The 19297-nt window shown below is 41.6% G+C and overlaps 1 protein-coding gene across 2 annotated transcripts in view; it reads right to left on the minus strand.

Moving 5' to 3' along the window:
• ANTXR1 (ANTXR cell adhesion molecule 1) overlaps positions 1 to 14450 on the minus strand; it is a 155151-nt gene extending 140701 nt beyond the window's left edge. Inside the window, exons 1-2 of one of the 2 annotated variants that reach the window (XM_090051159.1) lie at positions 14358 to 14450; positions 828 to 899 (exon numbers count right to left, since the gene is read on the minus strand). Coding sequence is in view for 1 of the 2 variants with exons in the window: in XM_090051158.1 (XP_089907284.1) it covers positions 828 to 899; positions 13941 to 14092 (224 nt within the window). In the remaining variant the exon portion in view is untranslated. The other variant, XM_090051158.1, reaches the window with a different exon arrangement.
• Between the last annotated feature and the right edge of the window lie 4847 nt (positions 14451 to 19297).

Raw genomic sequence — 19297 nt, forward strand, 5'->3', positions numbered from 1 at the left:
GCTGGAGAAGTGGGGAGAGGACCTTGGGGAGGGGGGAACCCTGCCAGCCCCCTAACCCATACCTGCTCCCCCAGCCCCACCGCCCCACTCCCCCAGCCCCCGCCATGGCTGTCCTGCCCACCCCAGCTCCCAGTGCTTTAAAAAAAAAACCCTACTCACTGGGTGTTGCTGGGCAGAGGGCAATCCCTGCTGCCCCCCCACTGCTCCATGCTGTGTGGGGGGCTGTCATGAGCCCCCCAACCCCTTCTCACTCCCCCAGCTCCCCCATGGGTGCTCTACCTGCCCCAGCTCTGGCATTTTAAGAAAAAAAAAAAAAAAAAGAGAGAAAAACCCCAGGACTCATTGCTCCTGCAGTGGCCTCAGGGCTTCGGGGGCTCATCCAGAGCCCCCCACATGGTGCAGGGCAGTGGGGATTTCCCCCCCTGCCCAGCAGGAACAGCGAGCGTGGTGGTTTTAGGGGTTTTTTTCCTTAAAGTGCTGGAGCTGGTGCAGACAGGGCAGCCATGGGGGGGGCTGAGGGAGCATGAGAGAGGGGTCAGGGGCAGCCCCCCACACAGCGTGGGGCAGTGGGGATTGCCCCACCACCTGGCGGCACCCCGTGAGTCGGGGCTTTTTTTTTCAAAGTGCCAGGAGCTGGGGCAGGAGGGGAATGGGCCTGGGCGATTCAGCTGAATCTATTCGGGACAGTAATTCGAATCACCGAATCGAACTGCTGTCCCCTGAATCAGCCGAATCCGAAGCGAATACCAGCTGCCTCGCACAGGCCTAGTCTCTAGTTCTTGGCTCACATGAAGCAGTTTGGTTATCTGCAGACCACCATTTCTTACCTTATGAATTTGTCGGCCAGATGTTCCACAAAATAAAAAATCTCATTCCAGTGGTGCAGGACACTTCCTGATCTGGGAAAACAATTATTGCAGGGGATATTAGTTTGATTATACACAGTTATGCTGTTGCTTTAATTTTTTCTTTGCTTAATACATTGTTATACATCTGTTCAGCCCATCTTTTTAGGTAATCCACCTATAACACTCCTGTTGTGTTTCCTTGAACAGGGAAAAAAATCTCCCCTTGCATTCAGTTTTGAAATAAAGGACACTGTAATTTATGCTCCATGCGAATACTCAAGGCTGTAAACAGATATAACATATGATTGTTACATTAGACCCTTAACACAGCACTAAACAAACCAGCATTTGTGCTGATCTGTGTCACTGTGCAGTGTTTTGGGTGGGTTCCATTGGTTTATTCACCAGGTCGTGGTGCAAAGCTTTCAGCTCAAGTACATTTTGAAGGAAGGAAATAGTCTTAAATCTAAACCAGCATTTGCATTGTACCAGTGATAATGAAATGCAAGATATTAAAGGCCTACAATTCAGTGCTTTTGGCTTCCTGTCTGGTAAAGGACCAAACACAAATTAGGCCTTAATTCTGCTATCAGTGAATTCACAGGGAGACTTACCATTGGGTTTAATGGGATTGGGACTGGACCAGAAATTTTCCTCTTTACACTGTGGTAACTAGGAGAAAAGTGAGATTAACCTAGCAAATCAGCAGCACGTGCACCTTTCTATGCATAAAGTGTATGCGTCTTAATACAATCAGTGAGCACCTATGCAAATATTGAATTACATTGCAATCCAATTGATTATACTTATACGGCCTTTGTACACTCCACAAAATTGGCTTTTAAAGTGGCTTAAATGCCTTTCTGCACCGCTTTAATGGCGTTGCTGTTTGCACATTTGGCAGCGTATTCCACTTTAATGGCATTGCTGTTTGCATGCTCAACGGCATATTCCGTTTGAAATGACTTTGGTATGTAGCAAGATAAAACACCTCTGAGGTGTTTTAGTTTGCTACCTAACAAAGTGCAACAGTGCACAGGGCTCTGGAAGCCAATGTGTTCGGGGTTTGGTGGGACCCTGAGCACCTCAGGGGCCGTGGGACCTGGCAGCAGCCCATGCAGGCAGGCTCCACTAAAGAAAAAAAAAAGTGGCAAGCCTGATCAGAGCCTGCCTTCTTGCCTGAGCTGTGTGGGGGCCTGTTGCTTCCCTCCCCAGGGAGGGGCAGGCGGGCAGTGCTTCCTTCCATGGCTGTGGTACTCCCCAGGACCGCCCAGGCTGGGTGCCAGCAGGCGGGTGCCACCTGGGAGGCCCCTGTGCAGCTCAGGGACCACTCTGCCTGCTGGCAGCTCACTCCCCACCTCTCCCCTACCCCTGCCAAAGAGGTAGGTAAGATTTGGACCCCCACCTTTGTGCACATGCCATGGGGGTTTAGTTCAGTTGAATTCTCCTTAAATTGAAACGGTGTTTTTAAAAACCCACTGTTTCAATTTAGGGTGAATTAAACCCCCGTGGCATGTACAAGAAGCCATAGACAATTACAATGGAAAAGAACATCTCAACCTTGAGTAGTAACACTGTCAAGCACTAGAGGCTTTGTGAGAGAGTCAACAATTTTGTAAGCTTTAAATGCAAATATAGAGAAAGTAAGTAGCATTATTCTTGCACATCTCTTTTCTGGAAAACCCAACTCCAGCCTGGTTGTTAGGGATGTGACATCACTTCCCTGATCAAATGTGATGCAAAGCCAAACCACAACGTATGCTTGACTCATCAACTTAATTTTTCACTTTGTTTTGAGCACTTCAGTAAAAAGCTTGGTATTGCTTCTATTCTTCTTCTTTGACTTTGTCAGAAACCTTGCATAGTGCCGCTAGGCCTACTTGCCAACTCAGTGTCAGACTGCAGGTAAATTATACTAATTCTAGGGCCACCTCTGTTCTTAAAAAAACAAAACCCAACCCCCCAATGGCCATTTTGCCCTTGACTTCCATGAGATCAGGATCTTAATAGGTTAATGTTACAGCTAATCATCAAAATAAAGACTCTAGTGGGGTTCTCATGTTATTTTGTCAACTTGCAGACACTGGGCTAACATAGTTCTCCATAGCAGAGGGAAGAATGGAAGGAGGTAGACTGCACCTTCGGAGGCAGCTCTACACAAAACCCTGACAATGACATGTAGCCAATTACTCTTAAGATTTAACTTGATTAATCTTTGAAAATGCTTCGACAGATAGTTGGTTCACGTAACTGAAGTCATTCACATTTTGTGCTTTTCTAGAATGGGCATTTCAGAAGTACTTTAGCAATTTAAGAAAAGAAGTCCCATCTGTTGTCTTCTGGTTTTCTCTGGGTATGTAACCTTGTGATTATATACCACAGTTGTCCTGGCTGCCTTTTCCTGCACCTTCCATTCTTTTCTAAAGTCCACTTGCTATAGCATGTCTCAGATTAGACTGATCTCTACAAGACAAATTCCTCTTTGCTTTGAGTGAGTATCAGACTGTGCACATACCAAGTTTTAACTCAGTGTCTGCTAAATGACATTGAGGGGGGGAAACTACATTCAACTAATCAACATCCCATGTCTACCTGCCTTCAAACTTTTGAGGAATTCAAATCTGAATTTGGAATTAAACCAGGTTCATTGCCACCCTGTAACACTAACGGGATTGTAATACATTATAAGTGTAAATAACAGCCAGGACTGAGAACATGTAGGGATTTTACATATTTTTGTTGTCATGGCTCTGTTCCCTGAGATTTTGAAAGCCTTGTCATGCCACATGCTAGGTGTCATACTACACTTAGGATGTAGCTTCTGGAACCAACTCCAAGTTTTTTTTTTCCCCAAAGGCTTGCTTGGCAACCTGGTTAACTCTCTCTGAAACAGATACTCAGAACCAAATCTCAATTTTCCTCCGAGTCAAGATTTGGAATGACTGTTCTGGAAATGTTTAAGTGATCTAGGCACTTAAAGCTTATGGGTAAAATTTACCAGAATTCCTGAGTAAAATGCTTTATGGACAAGCTCAGGCTGTGAAGTGTGGTTCCTGCATCTCAGATGAAAAAGAAACACTTTTTTCTTGAGCAGTGGTCAGCAAGTATAATTTATTCTCTATGAAGACAGCTAAGAGGCACTTGATATTATGGTGACAAACATAGCAGAAGTATTTGTGTATGTAGGCAAACAGGTAAAGGTAAGCTTATTGTTAACCATATAATATGAACTAAGATTACTGCCTGAAGGCCTTTATCACGCTAAGACCACGTGTCAGCCTTTGCCCGAGAAGGTCAGAAAGCTTATTCCAGATTCTTTGTACCCTCCTCCTGAGGCATGATACTGGCAACTAACAGAGACACAAAATATTAGACCAGGTGGGTCATTGGTTCAATCCAGCATGGCTTATCTCATCAAAAAACCTCTGAACAAAAGCTTTATTATGATGATGATTATTATTATTACTACAATGAAGCAACTGAGAATGAGAAGCAGCCACAAAGCACATAGAGTATGTAGGTCATTATATAAAACTGTGTCATTTTCCATGCTGTGAGGTCATGCATTTTTTTTTAATGCAGCATTAGCCAGAGCTAAGCTCTAAATCCAATTGTTTCAGTCATATGACAGCTGCCAACAAACTACATTCGTTTAAATGTTTGATTTTGTGATTGTTGTTCTGTTGGCCTAAGGTTTTAGCTGATTTTGGCAATTTTTTCAGTTACGCGCTGTTTTTTAATTCCCCACATAAGTACAGTTTCAATTCTCCCCTGCCCCCTTGGAACAAGAATCTAAACATCTAAAATTGCAGTTTTTTCCATGAAGCCTTCCCACACGTACATTCACACACCAGCAAAGAACACCACAAGATGCAATGGCATCAGAAAGTTCACATTTTGTTTCAACACAGCTTCCGGTGATTGAAATAAACCCATTTGTCCCTTGAAATAAAAGGGCCAGATTTTACTCTCAGTTAGACAGACATCAATCCAGAATGAATCTTTGTCTTTAATCAAGCTGTCCCAGATTATGTCACTCAGAGGTCAGAACAGGGTCCCAAAATGAAGTGGCAGGCACATAATTGACCATATACTGTGGCCTGTACTACAGGGGTCCTCAGTTAGGAAAGGGGATCAGCAACAAGCATGACGGGATCTATTTATTGCTACATGGAAGAGGGGTCACTGATTAGATAGTGTACCTGCAAATGGCAGGGGATATGTGTTCATACAAGCAAACAGCTAAGAAATACCTACCCTACTTCACAGTAACAACACTTTGTTTTTATTAGTTTGCTGCCAGGTCTACTTTCTAAGTGCTTTACAATTACCAAGCAACTGTAAGAATACACCTGGCATTACAGACACAAATGATTATACCCATTTTGTAGATGCCTGAATTGAGTCAAAATGAGCATAAGTGATTTGAATGGGGGTAGAGTGTACAGGAGTCAATGCTGGGTGGATACCAGTTGCGAGTGGTATCCATTCTTTTTCCTAGACATCTGATAAGTCAAGAAGATGTTCATCTAATGGCCGTTGCAGGTCCTTTACCCTTCCTTTGGGCCTCCCTTATTTTGCATAAAGAGTTGAGAGGTTACACTATCTTTTCAAAAATCAATTCAAAGATGTGCTATACTAGCCCTGGACTGGAGCACAGTGAAACCAAACTTATGCTAACACCTTGTAGTGTGTTTTAACTATCCTGTATTGAGTTGCTTAGGCGATTAATTAGACCGTGGCTTTTTCAGACCGCCCAGTAGAAAGAACTGTTTGCCACTAAGTTGGAAAGAGCCTTGCAAATTGGCATCACAATTTTGCTGATGCTGTAACAGCAACAGCCTTGGCATTCACAAGGCTTTTACTTCTCCTCCCTATCCATTACTGTAATGTTGAGTGGTTCTCCTTTTTAACCGTGCTTAGAACAAGACAGGCTTTGACAGACTGAGCGATCTAGAGGTAAGTGACTTCCTCAAGGCTTTCATCAAAGCACAGGGCTAAATTTTCAAGGGTTCAGCAAGGTCAAGCTGTCCTGAGACCACAGCTCTAATAAGTCAAAGTCTCCCAGGGTGTTCAGAACCCAGCATCTTTCATCATGGCACTAGATGTCAGATTTTCAATGCTTGCCTAATGTGCTGAGGTCGTCTTTTTTTGGGAGGGGGGGAGGAAGAGAGAGAATCTAGCTACGTTGGTACATAAATAGGATCTGAACTCCTCTAAAAAAATGGCCTTTGACATGTCTGTCCTCCATTCTGTAAAACAGAGACAAGTACAGAGATTTGGCAAAACCTGAGGGATTAAGTCACAAAGTTCATCACCATTTACAGACCCAAGGCAGTGTGCAAGAGCCATTTTTTGCAGTAACAATAAATCTGCTCCAGCTTTACTAGCCTCTCAGTTATCCAACCACCCGAGCCTTCTGCTCTTCTTCTCAAGTGTCCTTTCTTCCCAACACGAAATCATAACAACTCCAGTCCAAACAGCTGTGTCAGATATAGCTTTATTGTTAGCCATTTACTTGGCACCATACTTCCCTTGCTCTTTATCCTCAAAAAACCCCAAAGCAGCAGCAAAGCGGAGATTTAAAGGGACTTGTTTCAATGCAAGGTCGAGTCCTTCAGTCCTTGTTTGCAGCCTCATCTTGCTGCCATGGGAGTTTTCCCATGGACTCCAGTAAAGGCACAATCAACTCTTTTGAATTCTTCATACAGACACAAAGAGTCTTGCCAGGATTACTGGAAGCCTTGCTTGAGTAATGACTACAAGGCAAGCCTTCCTTTTGCTCCCCCAAAATGTATATGAAGAAAACAGTAACAGGTAAAGCAGAGAGTGTTTTCAGTTCTGTCAAGTCTCACTAGCTGAACTTCAACTTCAACAGGGAAGCCTCAAACCAGGAGCATTTCACAATGCGTGGGTCCCCCAGGCTCTCAGCAGTTCAGATCCCAGGAGGAGCTTTGGATTGACAAACTCAAAACTGGTTGAATTTGGTTCCATGTTTCACTTTAACCAGGGGGCAGTTTTGGTCCATCTGTCATAAATGCAACAACTTAGATATTCAACCATAATATCAAGAAACAAACAAAAACAAAAAAACAACTCTACAGCTTCTACACATGCCTAGCAGTGTTTTTGGGTCACTGCTGCAAAATGCTACAGGAATTTGTAAGAATCAATGAGAGGTATGAATGGGATAAGCTTTTCTAAAGTCTGATGGTAAAGGCAAAAAATTTAGAAGTAATGTTTATCATTGCTTCTCTATCAAGAAAAAACAAAATGAGCAACCAGCCAAAATGATGTAACCTCATGGCTTGTTGTGTGTATGCGCACAGAGCAGCTAAGAAACATCACAGTGAGGGTGCCAAACACTTTTTTTTACTGCAGGAAAGGCTGAAACATGGAATAAAGTTGAACTATTATACCTGAAGAATATAAATGAGTGAACTTTGCTACTAGCTACACTGCCATTTGGGAAATCCAAACTAATCCCAGGGGAAACTTTCACTAGTAGAAATGAAAAGCGGACATAGAAATGACACCCACAGGTTGGTGAAATGATATATGGCTGGGGGGCTACTGTTGCAAACTCAGTCTATACACCCATTTAATCCTTGGTGAGCCAAGCAAAATAACCTGCTCTTTCATAAAAGCCACCAAGCAGTCACGAGATGCTAAGAACTTTTGGTCTTTCTAGAATTAGGATGGATTTGATCCTGATTACTCAGAGGCAAAATACTGAGCATCCCACTAAATATGTATTTCTGGTGAACAGAACAACAGAAATATTACTTAGCTTGACGAGGGTCTGTGATTAGTGTTGTTACAACTTTTGTCCCTCCCATGGGAATACCACAGGAAGTGGTTTGCGAAAGTCAGTCTCATTGCCTTGCAATGCAAAATGTTTTTTATTTTTTGTCTGTTTCCCCCTTCCTGCTGAGAGGCATGTTCTCCCTCTTATTTATACTGGAAATCAGGAGTTAAATCTACTTGGAGTCAATGGAGTAACACCAAGTAAAAGTAGCATAAAGAGGAGAAACATGAGGCAATGTATTTCTTAAATGGGCTTCTAATAGTGGGAGTTTTATTTCAATGCATATTGTTAAAAAGTATATATGCTTGGTTGATAGATAATGACCGGATTAGAAGAAATAGCTTGGATTACTTACCTTTCTTCACCAACATGTTTTTAGAGCCAGATTTATGACTGGCCCATGCAAGTGTCTAAGAGTGCTCACCTGCCCAAATGCAAGCACAAAAACAGTTTCATGCACCATCAGTGTAAATGCCTTCTATTTTTAGGTGCATCTGGGATGCCTTTTAGAAATGTGGCCCTTAATCTTCGACTAATATTGAAAATATTGCTGGAAGAATTTATTCTTCACACCTTCCTAAAAGCAAATCAATTGTTTCTTGAGCCTCCTCTGAAAAGTGTTCAGTTAATTTGTACTGAGCAGCTATAGGGACAGAAATCTTGTAAGTGGGATGGCTGCATCCAAATATACATTAATCAACTGTGTCTCATTAATCAGTCAGGGTCAAACAACAGTGTACAAATAATCCATTACAAATAACAAATGAAAATAAAGTCTGTGGCACTGATCATCATGTACTCCATTGGTTTCTTCTGCTCCCTGGTCTGCCTGTCTCTACCTGGTTTTTTGTATTTTACATTTGCATTACAAATGAGTGGGCAGGGACCAGCTGGGCACTTTATTCATGTACAGCTTCCAGCACAATGTGGCCCTGGCTCAACTAGAGCCAGTGCCACGTTGGCAATAGGCAATAGGTAATATATTGCCGATATATAGGCAATAGGTATTATTGCAACAGAAATTATTTAAGTTATAATAAAAAGTGTGGTGCTACTTAGTATACAGCTCTCTCAATAACCATTTTGCACAAGCAGCCTTTACTGCATCCCGCTTCTCTATACCACATAATATTCTAGTCTAATGGACAGAGATACCAGGAGACTTCTATTTAGGAATTCTGCTGTAGCACAGTCTTAATCAAAAGTAACTACAGTATAAAACAAAAAACACACTGTTAAGGAACACTTGGTCCTTCTGACTGTAACAGCAACTCAGTTTATGCTATATGATAAAAAATATTTGCCTCAGGGTACAGCCTTGCCAGTAACCCTCAAAACCAGGGATGAAAAGGCATTCATTCCTGTTACTTGCATACATCTGTGGAAAACATTCTGCAGTTAGAGAAAATTTTATTGGTTCAGCCTGTTGCTAAACAGTAAACCAACCAGTCCAGAAATGACACATTTTCCTATCCAAGTAGTTGTTCTCACTTATGGAACCTGTCAGACTGGGCACTGCATGCAATACAATCCTAGCATGTGCAAGAAGGGCTGGGATACCTCCATTTTTCTTGCCTAGAAAAATTGTCTATACAAGCAAACCAAGAGAACAGGGATAGATGGAGAATTTCAGAACAGCTGATGCAATTTAGACCTAGAACTTTTATTTAATCTAGTGGAAGTTCCAAGATCCCAATTTCTATTGTTGGTCTTTTGTCACTGCCCAAATACAAATACTGGGATCAAACCAAACCACTGAGGGAAGTTATCCCTCTCTTTCACTGGTGCAAGATCTGAGCTTCTTTTGTCATATTCATTGGGTCCTTACTCAAGCAATAATCCAAGCAGATTAAACCAATGACTATCATTAGGAGCTGGTACATTGAGATCACTGGGAGATTTGTCTAAATGAAAGAAAATTAGGGCCCAACTGCTGAAACCTCTCATCTTGGCCTCCTCTCATCTCTTACATTGACAATAGTAACCTTCCATCTCTGTTGGATCTGCCATCATATTGCACCCCTCGGATCTGTGCAACATCTCAGCTAACTACTTCTTCCTCTCATGTCATTCTGACCCCCTCTCGAAAGACTTATTTAAAGACCCCTGAATTCCCAGGGCAGGTTTTCATTCCCTTCAATAGGCTCTGAAGCCTGTCATTGGCCCCCTCTATGTCAACCCAAAGCCAAACCTGGGCTTGCTATTCATTTTAAGCTTTGATTCACCTTCAAATTCTTTCAGAATTCAGCCTCCTGACTTCTCATCTCCCAGCACACCCTCCCCTCCAGCAGCAGGGCTACATTTATCTGCTGGATGGTTGATTTACCACACAAAACAATCCTTGAATCTCTTTCTGTGTCACCTCCTACTCATAAAATACACTCCCTTATTGTTTCTCTAAAACCACAATCCTTTTCTCCATCAGTTCTCTTCTTGAGACCCATCTCTGTTGGATGCCTTCAAGAAAATTAAGCTCTCTTAACAGAAGCTGGTACTTTACTTTGACTTGGCTTCTGGAGATAAATGAATATGACAGAACCTCAGCTTTCACTGGAGTGTGTGCGTGCGCGCTTGTGAGCGCATGAAACTGAGGAACAAAAAAAAACCAAGGAGGGGACTATGCAATTTTATAAACACAAGTATTCTGAGGTTCTCCAATTCACAACAGTAAAAATTTTGGAATGGATATTAAACCACACACTCTAGATCTTAAACCAACTTCTGCTAGACCAACCTGAAACCTAACTGTAGGGGCACATTTTCCCTACAACTGCTACTGCATGGCTCTTAATTCTCAGCTGGTACTAATTACTGACAGAGAAAGGAGCATGGTCTTGATACATCTCGGGTTTTATTCAGATGGGCAATTCCTACATGTTCAGCTCTTCAAGGCAGGCAGCCTGGGTTACACAAAGACAACTGAATCTTGACAGGGGTGTCTAACTGCATCTAGATACAAATAAGAAAGGATACCAGAGTTTCTCTCATTGCTTCCCTTTGGAAGAGCCTTAAAAACAGTATCTAAAGTCTCCGTGAAAAAGAAAGCAGAAACAGAGAGCATTTTTATTCTGACACTTGGGATGCTAATGTGGTCATGGAAGAGGTCTATTAAAATATTAAGCAACCTACTTTCAAGGATCAAAGAAATAATAGTGCAAAAATAAACACTGTCCTGGAAACCATCAGTGCTGGAGCCTTTGCTGACTCCTCTGTCTCTGCCTCGTTAGACTTAGTATCAGTTTGAGTCCATGTACTGCCTTTTAACTAGGATTTTTCCACAGTGTTGTGCGCCTGTTGCTGATCCTATATGCACAACCTTGCAGCAAAACTCCAACTCTTAAGACTTTTCCTTTGTTTACAATAAAAAGGACATTTCCATTGAATATGTAACCCAGCACTGAAGAAAAGAATAGTGAAGATGATAGTCATGTGCTGCAAACTATATTGTCTCTGGTCTCTGCTGTATCACAGTAAGATCCCTGCTCCACTTAATATACTCCCGAACAGAAACAAGGTTCTCCCCTAGTCATTGTACATGCCGTAGACTTAGAGGCGTCTTAGTGCAGACAGAGCGCTCGGAGACCTTGCATACAAGTCTGCCATTTCATATGGTGAGCAGAGAAGAGAAGAAAAAGCAGGCATTCAGACATCAAAAAACAATGCCATTACTTCCCTTTTATGCCCCAGAAGCATGAAAAGAGAGTAACAATTTCATTAAAAATCTAAGACATGTCAGACACTCCTGCTAAAATTACACTAGCATCCCAAACCCCCTTGGCATGCTGGCTGTTACTCCCCCTTTGTTATAGGGTAGGCAAGCATTCAGTTTATTTATGATTTTGGCAGTGGAAGATACCTAGTGAACATTAATTTATTGGAGAACTCCTTTTGGACCACATACATTTAGGTTTGTCCTGAAGCTGGATGAATACTCAGAAAACAGTGTTCTATTGGTACGCAGGTATGATCCAAGCGAAAGGAAAACCCTGTATATCATTGTGAGAGCAATGTGTCAGCTGACAAACAGATTGAGACTCACTGGATATCATTTGGATTGCTCTCTACCCACATAACCATCTGCACAGCTAACCTGATTGGACAAAGCCAGACAACATTTACATATGTAAACCCAGAGCCAAATCCAGGCCCATATAAAAGCCTGACAGCAGCTCCCTTGAAGTCAAAGAGACGCAACTATTAATACCAGGGACGGATTAGGATCTGATAACCTATTTCCCAGACATTTCTGATGAAAGAGACTCTGAAAAATAAACCTATAAAAGAACATTCAAAATACAGTTGTGCACATGGTAGTCTTTGCTGTTAAAAACATCTGCATGTCTCTCTCTGCAGTGCTAAGCACCCCTTTCCAAGAGCTGAGAATCCTCACTCCTCAAGAGACCCTCAGCATCTTGTGCAATAGAGTTCACAGCCCTCATCCAAATTAGTAAGTTTTTCCATTAATTTCAATGGGGTTTGGATCAGGTGTCATCCACAACCCTCTCCTCATTAAGGACATTTTCAACCTCAAATATAGAGATGCTACATCAATGTCAAGTAGGAGCACGGTCGGATCCATTAATACACATGCACTGGTGCAACAGTGTCTCTATGAAGGGTCTGTATGGTCTGCAGAAGAATAGGAGCGCTACAACAATGGTTAGGAGAATTCAGAGTTCTGACAGAGCACATCCATACGGGGGAGGGTGGGGAAAAACAACTCTACTTGGACTTCGGAGAAAACTTAGCATACTGAAGCAATCTACAGTAGAAGTCATGTTCAACATCTTTGTTTTGTTTTTGTTTGTTTTTTTACCATCATTGGTATGAAACCTGTGGATAAAAGCAAATATTCCAAGAAACAACAGACTAGCCATTCCAACAACAAGCTATGCAAACAAATCTTTTTTTATTGAACCAAGAAAAATGGAAAACCAAATGATTTTTCCCTTGAGGATTTAGCATTCTCTTTCCCTGACTATCCAATGTAATCTTGTTTTGTACCCAGTATCTTGCTGTTTAATGATATGTAATCAAAACCATCTTTTGTATTAATTGACTTCAGGAACTAATGTAAAGTACACACAGGGACCACTTAGAAAGTTTCTTTTGCATGCTTCTCTGGCATCTCCAAAATACACTCCCATCGCCGAAGTTTATGGCCAAATAATCTCAATATCATGATTCTGGAATGTATCTTTTCCAATATTTCCTAATTAATGCTTTTCTTAAAATACCCAGTTTTAAATAACTTCTGAATATTAAAGACTGTTAGTATTGATGATGCTTTTTGGCATCTTCAACTTAGGTTTTTTGTTTTGTTTTGGGTTTTTGCGGGAGGGGGGGTTGCACCTATCCTGGGGCTTTATGTTGTTCTAGTTCTAAAGAGCTTTGTATCTTCCCACATTTGTTTATAATGCAATTTGACAGCATTTACCATTATGCAGAAGCCTGCCGCTGCAAAGACAATGACCTTGTAGCATAAGACTGCTAAATAACAGGAGTGTGCGTCTGTCTGTACTGTATACCACTAGTTAAGCTTTAGAAATATGCCTGTGATTAACAGGAAACAAAGAAAATGTGACTCAGAGCTGAGAAAAAAAACTCGCTTAAAACAAAACAAAACAAAACACCTTAAGGAAGCCACGTTATTTTCCATCACAATGACCCAAAATCAGAGTCTTCAAACAGAGCATCCAGCCCTTAATGAGTTGTTTTTATCAGCCAGTCTTCTACCCTGGAACATTTGGATCTAACAGGGAAATGGTACAGAAGAAATCCTCCAGGCAGATTAGCTTTTTAGCTGAATGCTTTCAGAGGAAAATTAATGCCTGTGATAAAATTCTCCAGCCATCTCCTTTTAAAATGTGCTTCACACTGCTTAAGATCAAAGAAAAATCAGAAATAACCAGTTTTCTCCCTTCTTCCCTTTAGTTTTTGGATAATTGATTCCTATGCATCCTATTAAGGGTCTATGATAGTTACAAGGAGAATATCAATAATAATAATAATAATAATAATAATAATAATAATACAACAAAGAAACTTCAATTCACAGCACATCTTTAGTAGACCTAAATGTGTGTATGACATACTGTAGCTGCTGCAGAAGTTACCAAACAAAAATAAAATCATAGGAGTAGGAACTTTTGCAGGTCCCTAGGGGACATGATGACTTCTACCAGCCCAAAATCTGAAGAGAGCTTCTTTCAAGTGTCTATTTCTGTCATTCCCATGCCTTGGGAAAGGTTTCTTTTGAAAGAACAAAATAAAGGCAAACTTACTTGTCTAAAATGAAGTACAAATCAAATCCTCCATAACATGCAGGGCCACCATTCTCTCTATTTCCACCTTGTCCATCACAGGCTAACATAAAGGTTGCAAAGAAGAAACATTTGAAGCCAAATCTCCAGGCTTTTTGCTTTGCAATAGCCATTATATCCAGAAAAGGGGAGAAGAAAAAAGTTGTCTTCTTCCAAAACTCCCTTATTTCACAGCTTTCTCCAAAAGAGCCATTCAATGACTTTTGAAGATATAAATAGATTTCACTCCTCAAAACTCCACTTGCTGCAGTTGTCCTCAGAATTTGCAAGACTTTTTCCCCCTTGTATTCCCTGCACTTCAGTTTCTTGGTTTCAGGTTTCAAGATGCACAATACCGTATTTCGCCTTTTTTTTTTTTTAAAGGGACTTTTCACTCACCCTCACATGGAGTTCTCTGAAAGCAACATCATTGTTTTGCAACAAGATAAACTGCTTCCTGACCATTCCCCCTTTGTCCCAGCCTCAGGGAAAATTGGGGAAGGGCTTGAGTGTCCTTCCCCCCCTTTCTAAATTATTATTGTTGTTATTATGGGTAGTGGGTTTTGTGTTTTTCTGGAAAAGAGAGTTCAGAGAATGCCATCTTGTGGTGAAGGCCTGCTGAAGCAGACTGGACGCTCTGGGATACTGGTTTTCAGAGGAGTTCTACAAAGAGCTCTAAAGCTTGACTGGGGTGCCTAAATGTACTTGGATGCAAATAAGAAGGAATACCAGAATTTCTCACTGCTTAACTCTAGAAGAGCCTTAACTGACACTCCCAGCTCACACAACAGAGCCTGAAAGTCAGTCTTCGGTGGTGTGCATGCAACTGAGAGCCTTGTTATGCACAAATACTCATTGGCAGAGCCACTCTCAAGAAGGTTTTACCTTCCCTGCCAGTAAGCATTTCAAGTCTGTTGTCCAACACATCTCTGCAGACTACTATTACACAATTTCTCCACATTTCAGCAGTGGCAAGATAATTTCCATTACGCGCAAAGCTGTTATTTACTCTATGCTGATTTCTGAACAAGCCAGCCAAGCTCCTTGCTAGATTTAGGCTCCCTTCACATACCTGAAGTTACATCCTCTGCTCCACTCAGGCAAGAAGGCTAAACCCCAACCCTACTGCCCATTCTTTGATTAAACAGCCTTTGAGAAAGCAGAGGGAAAGATTAACCAGGTGAATCCTTGCAAAGCAAAAACAACTTGGGTACAAAGAAGAGCACTTGATACCAGGCAATCTGAACTCAAACTTCTGTCCTAAGCTGCATCTTATTGGGGGCTCATCAGCATCAGCTGGGCTGGGCACTGCCTGGGCTGGTACCTGACACTTAATATCTGCAAGGGAGCATCACAGAAGCTCAACAGCTGGGAAATGGGATGTTGTATAGGAGCAAAGGAGAGTTTAGGGAGTTATTAACCTTGAGGGATTTGGATATGTGGTTAGTTTTGTTACAGAGCAAAATAGTGGCACATCCAATTAGCAGCACTGCCAATGGCACACCTTCAAAATATGTGTTTAACTGCAGAGCTCTCCCTTTTTGCTTCACTGTCCGCTCTTTCATTTAATGTGTTTCTCTGTATTGTCATATACTGTGTTCTCGTTTCATTTGAGGTAAACTGACAGAATGGATAATCTTTACAGTATGTTTGTAGCAAAATGATAAATTATAAATCATATACATGTTACAAGTGTGCTACATATAATTGCTATTGGTTGTTTTACTGTAACCATTTAGAAAAAGGTGTAAGTAAACTGCTACTATCAATTCATGGGGGAGGAGGGGTTGTTTTGATTTTTTTGTCTTTGCTTTTTGTTCTTAAAAACAAAACCCATTTTGTGTATGAGATGTGCTTTTTTTGACTCCTGGCTTCTGAACTTTTTGGAACAAGTTGTGTTTTCAAGCTTTAAAGCCAACAGAGTTAGAGCCCTGAGTGTTTTGAATGAAAACTGAAATTCTCATGCAGTTTCATGACTGAACTGGGACTTAAGGACAAATAACAAACATCAGGAGCCAGAATGAACATGCGAGAGTTGGCGAAGTTTGGATTAAAAATGGGCAACAGTCATCTCTTGGCATCTGAGAATTCTAATGCAAAGAAGTAAAACATAGTTGAAGGGCGCTGAAGTAAAACATACCAGCTTGAGAGCTTTGGACATCTACTCGCAGCAAATTATAGGATTCATATCCATATACTCGAACCTTAAAAGCCTTACCTCTGAGAGTCCTTGGTTGCTTGGGAGCAAAATAAAACATACTCTGTTGCCCCATAATCCAGGAGAAATGCCCAGAGACCCTCCTAGAACTTGCCACTGGGAAGACAGGCAAGCCTTATGTCTCATCTTCTGCTTCTGCAGCCACTGACCAGAAACTAGGATGCTTTGGATGGCACTAGGTTATAGAAAAATAAGGCTGAAAGGGACCACAGAAGGTCACCCCCTCCAGCCCCTCTTTTGCAAGCAGAGATAGTATTTTGCATTGCTCTATGGCTAGATCTACAAAAAAGGATTTACATTTAAGATGCAGATCTTCAAATACCTCACTCTGCTCTCAGCTCACCTTGGACATGACTAGAGTCTGAAGGCAGCTAACCATGCTGTTATAATGTCCCAGGCACCTAAAGGTCTTCTGGGCAGATTTAGAAAAAACTCAGTCGTGATGGTGATGAGTACCTTGGTAATACACTCGCACCTAATTTCTGTGAGAGCCCACAGCCTAAGCATTCTTCTGCTTATCTAATTGGTATTCCTAGAGGGAGAGGGTTCTGCACCAAATGAAGTAGCAGACCCCATTTTCTTTCAAATTGCATCTGGAAGCAATGCTACTACCCTAATGTTCTGTGTTTATTGCTGGCACCCTAAGTATGGCTCAGCTTGCTTCCTCTACTTGCAGGAATTCAAACTCAGCCACCAGCCTGTTTCATGGGACAGTCTCAATCCCTCCCCTTGAAATTGTTCCATTTTGAACTTACTGGCAAGATGTACAATTTTATGGGGCCTTATGGAAGGAGGGGCAAACCTGCCACATGAAGTGGAATCCTAGTGCCATCAGTGGCTCTAGATGAGCCAAAGGAAGGTTGTTTGCTGGGTTTATTTTCCCCCACTCCCCACATTGCACACTGTTCAGCAGACTGGAAGGAATATGTCTTGGGACAACAGGAAAAGGATACAGAGAAGCTTTTCCACACACACAGTCTTTAAGGGCACATCTACACATACATAAAGGTGCTTGTTAATGTGCATTAAATCTAGTACCTCCATTGTGAGACACTAGGAAAATGTGCATCAGCCTGCCTTAATGAGCATTAACTGAAGAGCACTTTTTTTAGTGACACTTTAATGTGCATTAAAATAGGCTAATACACATTAAAGTGCATGTGTACATGCGCCCTAAGATGTTCAAGCTGCCTTGAGATTCTGCAGCTGGAATACCACTGAGAACAGTAGTACATGGCTGGGGTTCAGTGCATGTATGTGCTGAGCTGAAAGTAGAGTGAATTTTAAAGTCTCATCTTGGAGACGTTGAATGTCAGCTACTGACTGCAGCTATCAGGCCAACATTGAAAATGCCCAGCACTCTGTGTAGAAGGCATACAGGTTTGGGCAGAGCATTGTCTTCAGAAAGAGATCTGGACTGATGCATGCTCTTGTACATTTAATGAAGAAAGCAATCTGAATACAGGAAGTAGAAATTGTTTTATGTTGGAAGTGTGGGGAAAAATCCACACCTCTCTAGAGATTGGCATGCTGTGCTGGATAAAACATGGAAGAGCACTCAGGGCCAAAATATGATTTGAGTTACACCCCAGTAACTACACTTGCAGTCAGAAGAACAGACTTAGATTTTCAGCAACAGAACTGAGCTCAGAATTTGAGTAGTGACCTGTGTCTGCTCAGAACTGAATACTGATTTTTTAAAAATGTGTTTCTGATTGGCCTTGAGATGAACAAAGACAGAATTCAGAAGTCCTAAAAGAGTTAGTGGGGAGAAAGGGACCTCTGATCAGAAGGCAGCAAAAGAAAAGCAGGGATGGGGAAAGACATCTTACTCCCTATAGGTAGCTGTGGATTTATGCTGACAGAAAAGCCCAATAAAGCTTGGGAAAGGGCTAGTGAATAAAGGATATGAAAGAGCTTGAAGCCGTGATTGAGACAGAGAGAGCAGATGACAATGTGAAAGGCAGTTGCTCTGTGTATTGCCTTTGATTTTTAATTCCTTTCAGATAATTCCTCTTCTATTTGTCTCTCTCCAAAACCCTGCTTCTCTTTCTTTTTTCCTTTCTGGTCTAGCAACTGTGGCAAGATGAATGCGCCTTCAAAGAGAAGCTTCAGCTCTTTCATAGATTCTGGCAACCCATGTGAAAGGCAGGACAGGATACAAAATTTTTCTTTCTCTCTCTGTATCTCATCTGCTAAAGTGCTAGAAACACCAAACATCATAGAAAGGCACAGTACTGCTTGTGTGAAAGGCCAGGCAATTTTTGGAGGTGGATGCTTTTGGAAGGTAAGAAAGAAGGAAGGAAACCAGGCATGTTAACCATTGAATCTGTGTGTGTATTTATGCCCCAGCTGGTGTTCCTGCCTCTGAAGAAAATTTGTGTGTGTAAATGATGGGGGAAACACTAAACGCTACTTATCTGCCCTTCTTCTCTCCTTAGAGCCCTGAAGAAATTGGGGCTTCCCATCTCTAATCATGAAGGTTTTGCTTTACGAAATGAGGAAAGGTGGTACCAAGATATTATGGTACCATAGTTATGAGGGTTCACCTATGAACTCACACGCAACATTGTGGGATGCTTGGCAGTTCTAATTCTTCCCAAACTTTTTCATGGGTTTCAGTTCACTTGGATTCACAAACCTGGAAAACAGGTTCAACAAAACCTCAAAAACTGAAAGCCATAATCAAGTCAACAGCCTTATCAACTGTTTTCACATCACATTGGAAGGCTACAATAGGTTTGCATGAGCTTTCCATTAATCAGAGAAGAATAAATTGCCCAAGTGGACTACTGATATTTTTAGTAATAGGGACATACTTATCTATAGAGCTACATCAGTTCTTGCAAACTAAGGCTCTGGACCATTATATTCATATTAAGTGGGATCTGCTGTTTCATTTTAAAATATTCAAATAAAATATGGTTCAAGGCTGACATCCAGTGGCCAAGGACATGATTTCATTCTAAGTTATGCCATTTTTCCAAAGAGAGTTACATGATTTCCATTTCATAGAGTTACCTGACGCTTCCCCACTGTCTCTGCAAAATTTGGCCTCTCTTGCAACATCCAGGCAGGATGTCTCTATTGGTGAGACTGCTACTTTAGGTCAAGCACTAGT

Source organism: Crocodylus siamensis, chromosome 6 (genome assembly GCF_052110815.1).
Source record: "Crocodylus siamensis isolate JL-2025a chromosome 6, ASM5211081v1, whole genome shotgun sequence".
Classification (NCBI taxonomy): domain Eukaryota; kingdom Metazoa; phylum Chordata; order Crocodylia; family Crocodylidae; genus Crocodylus; species Crocodylus siamensis.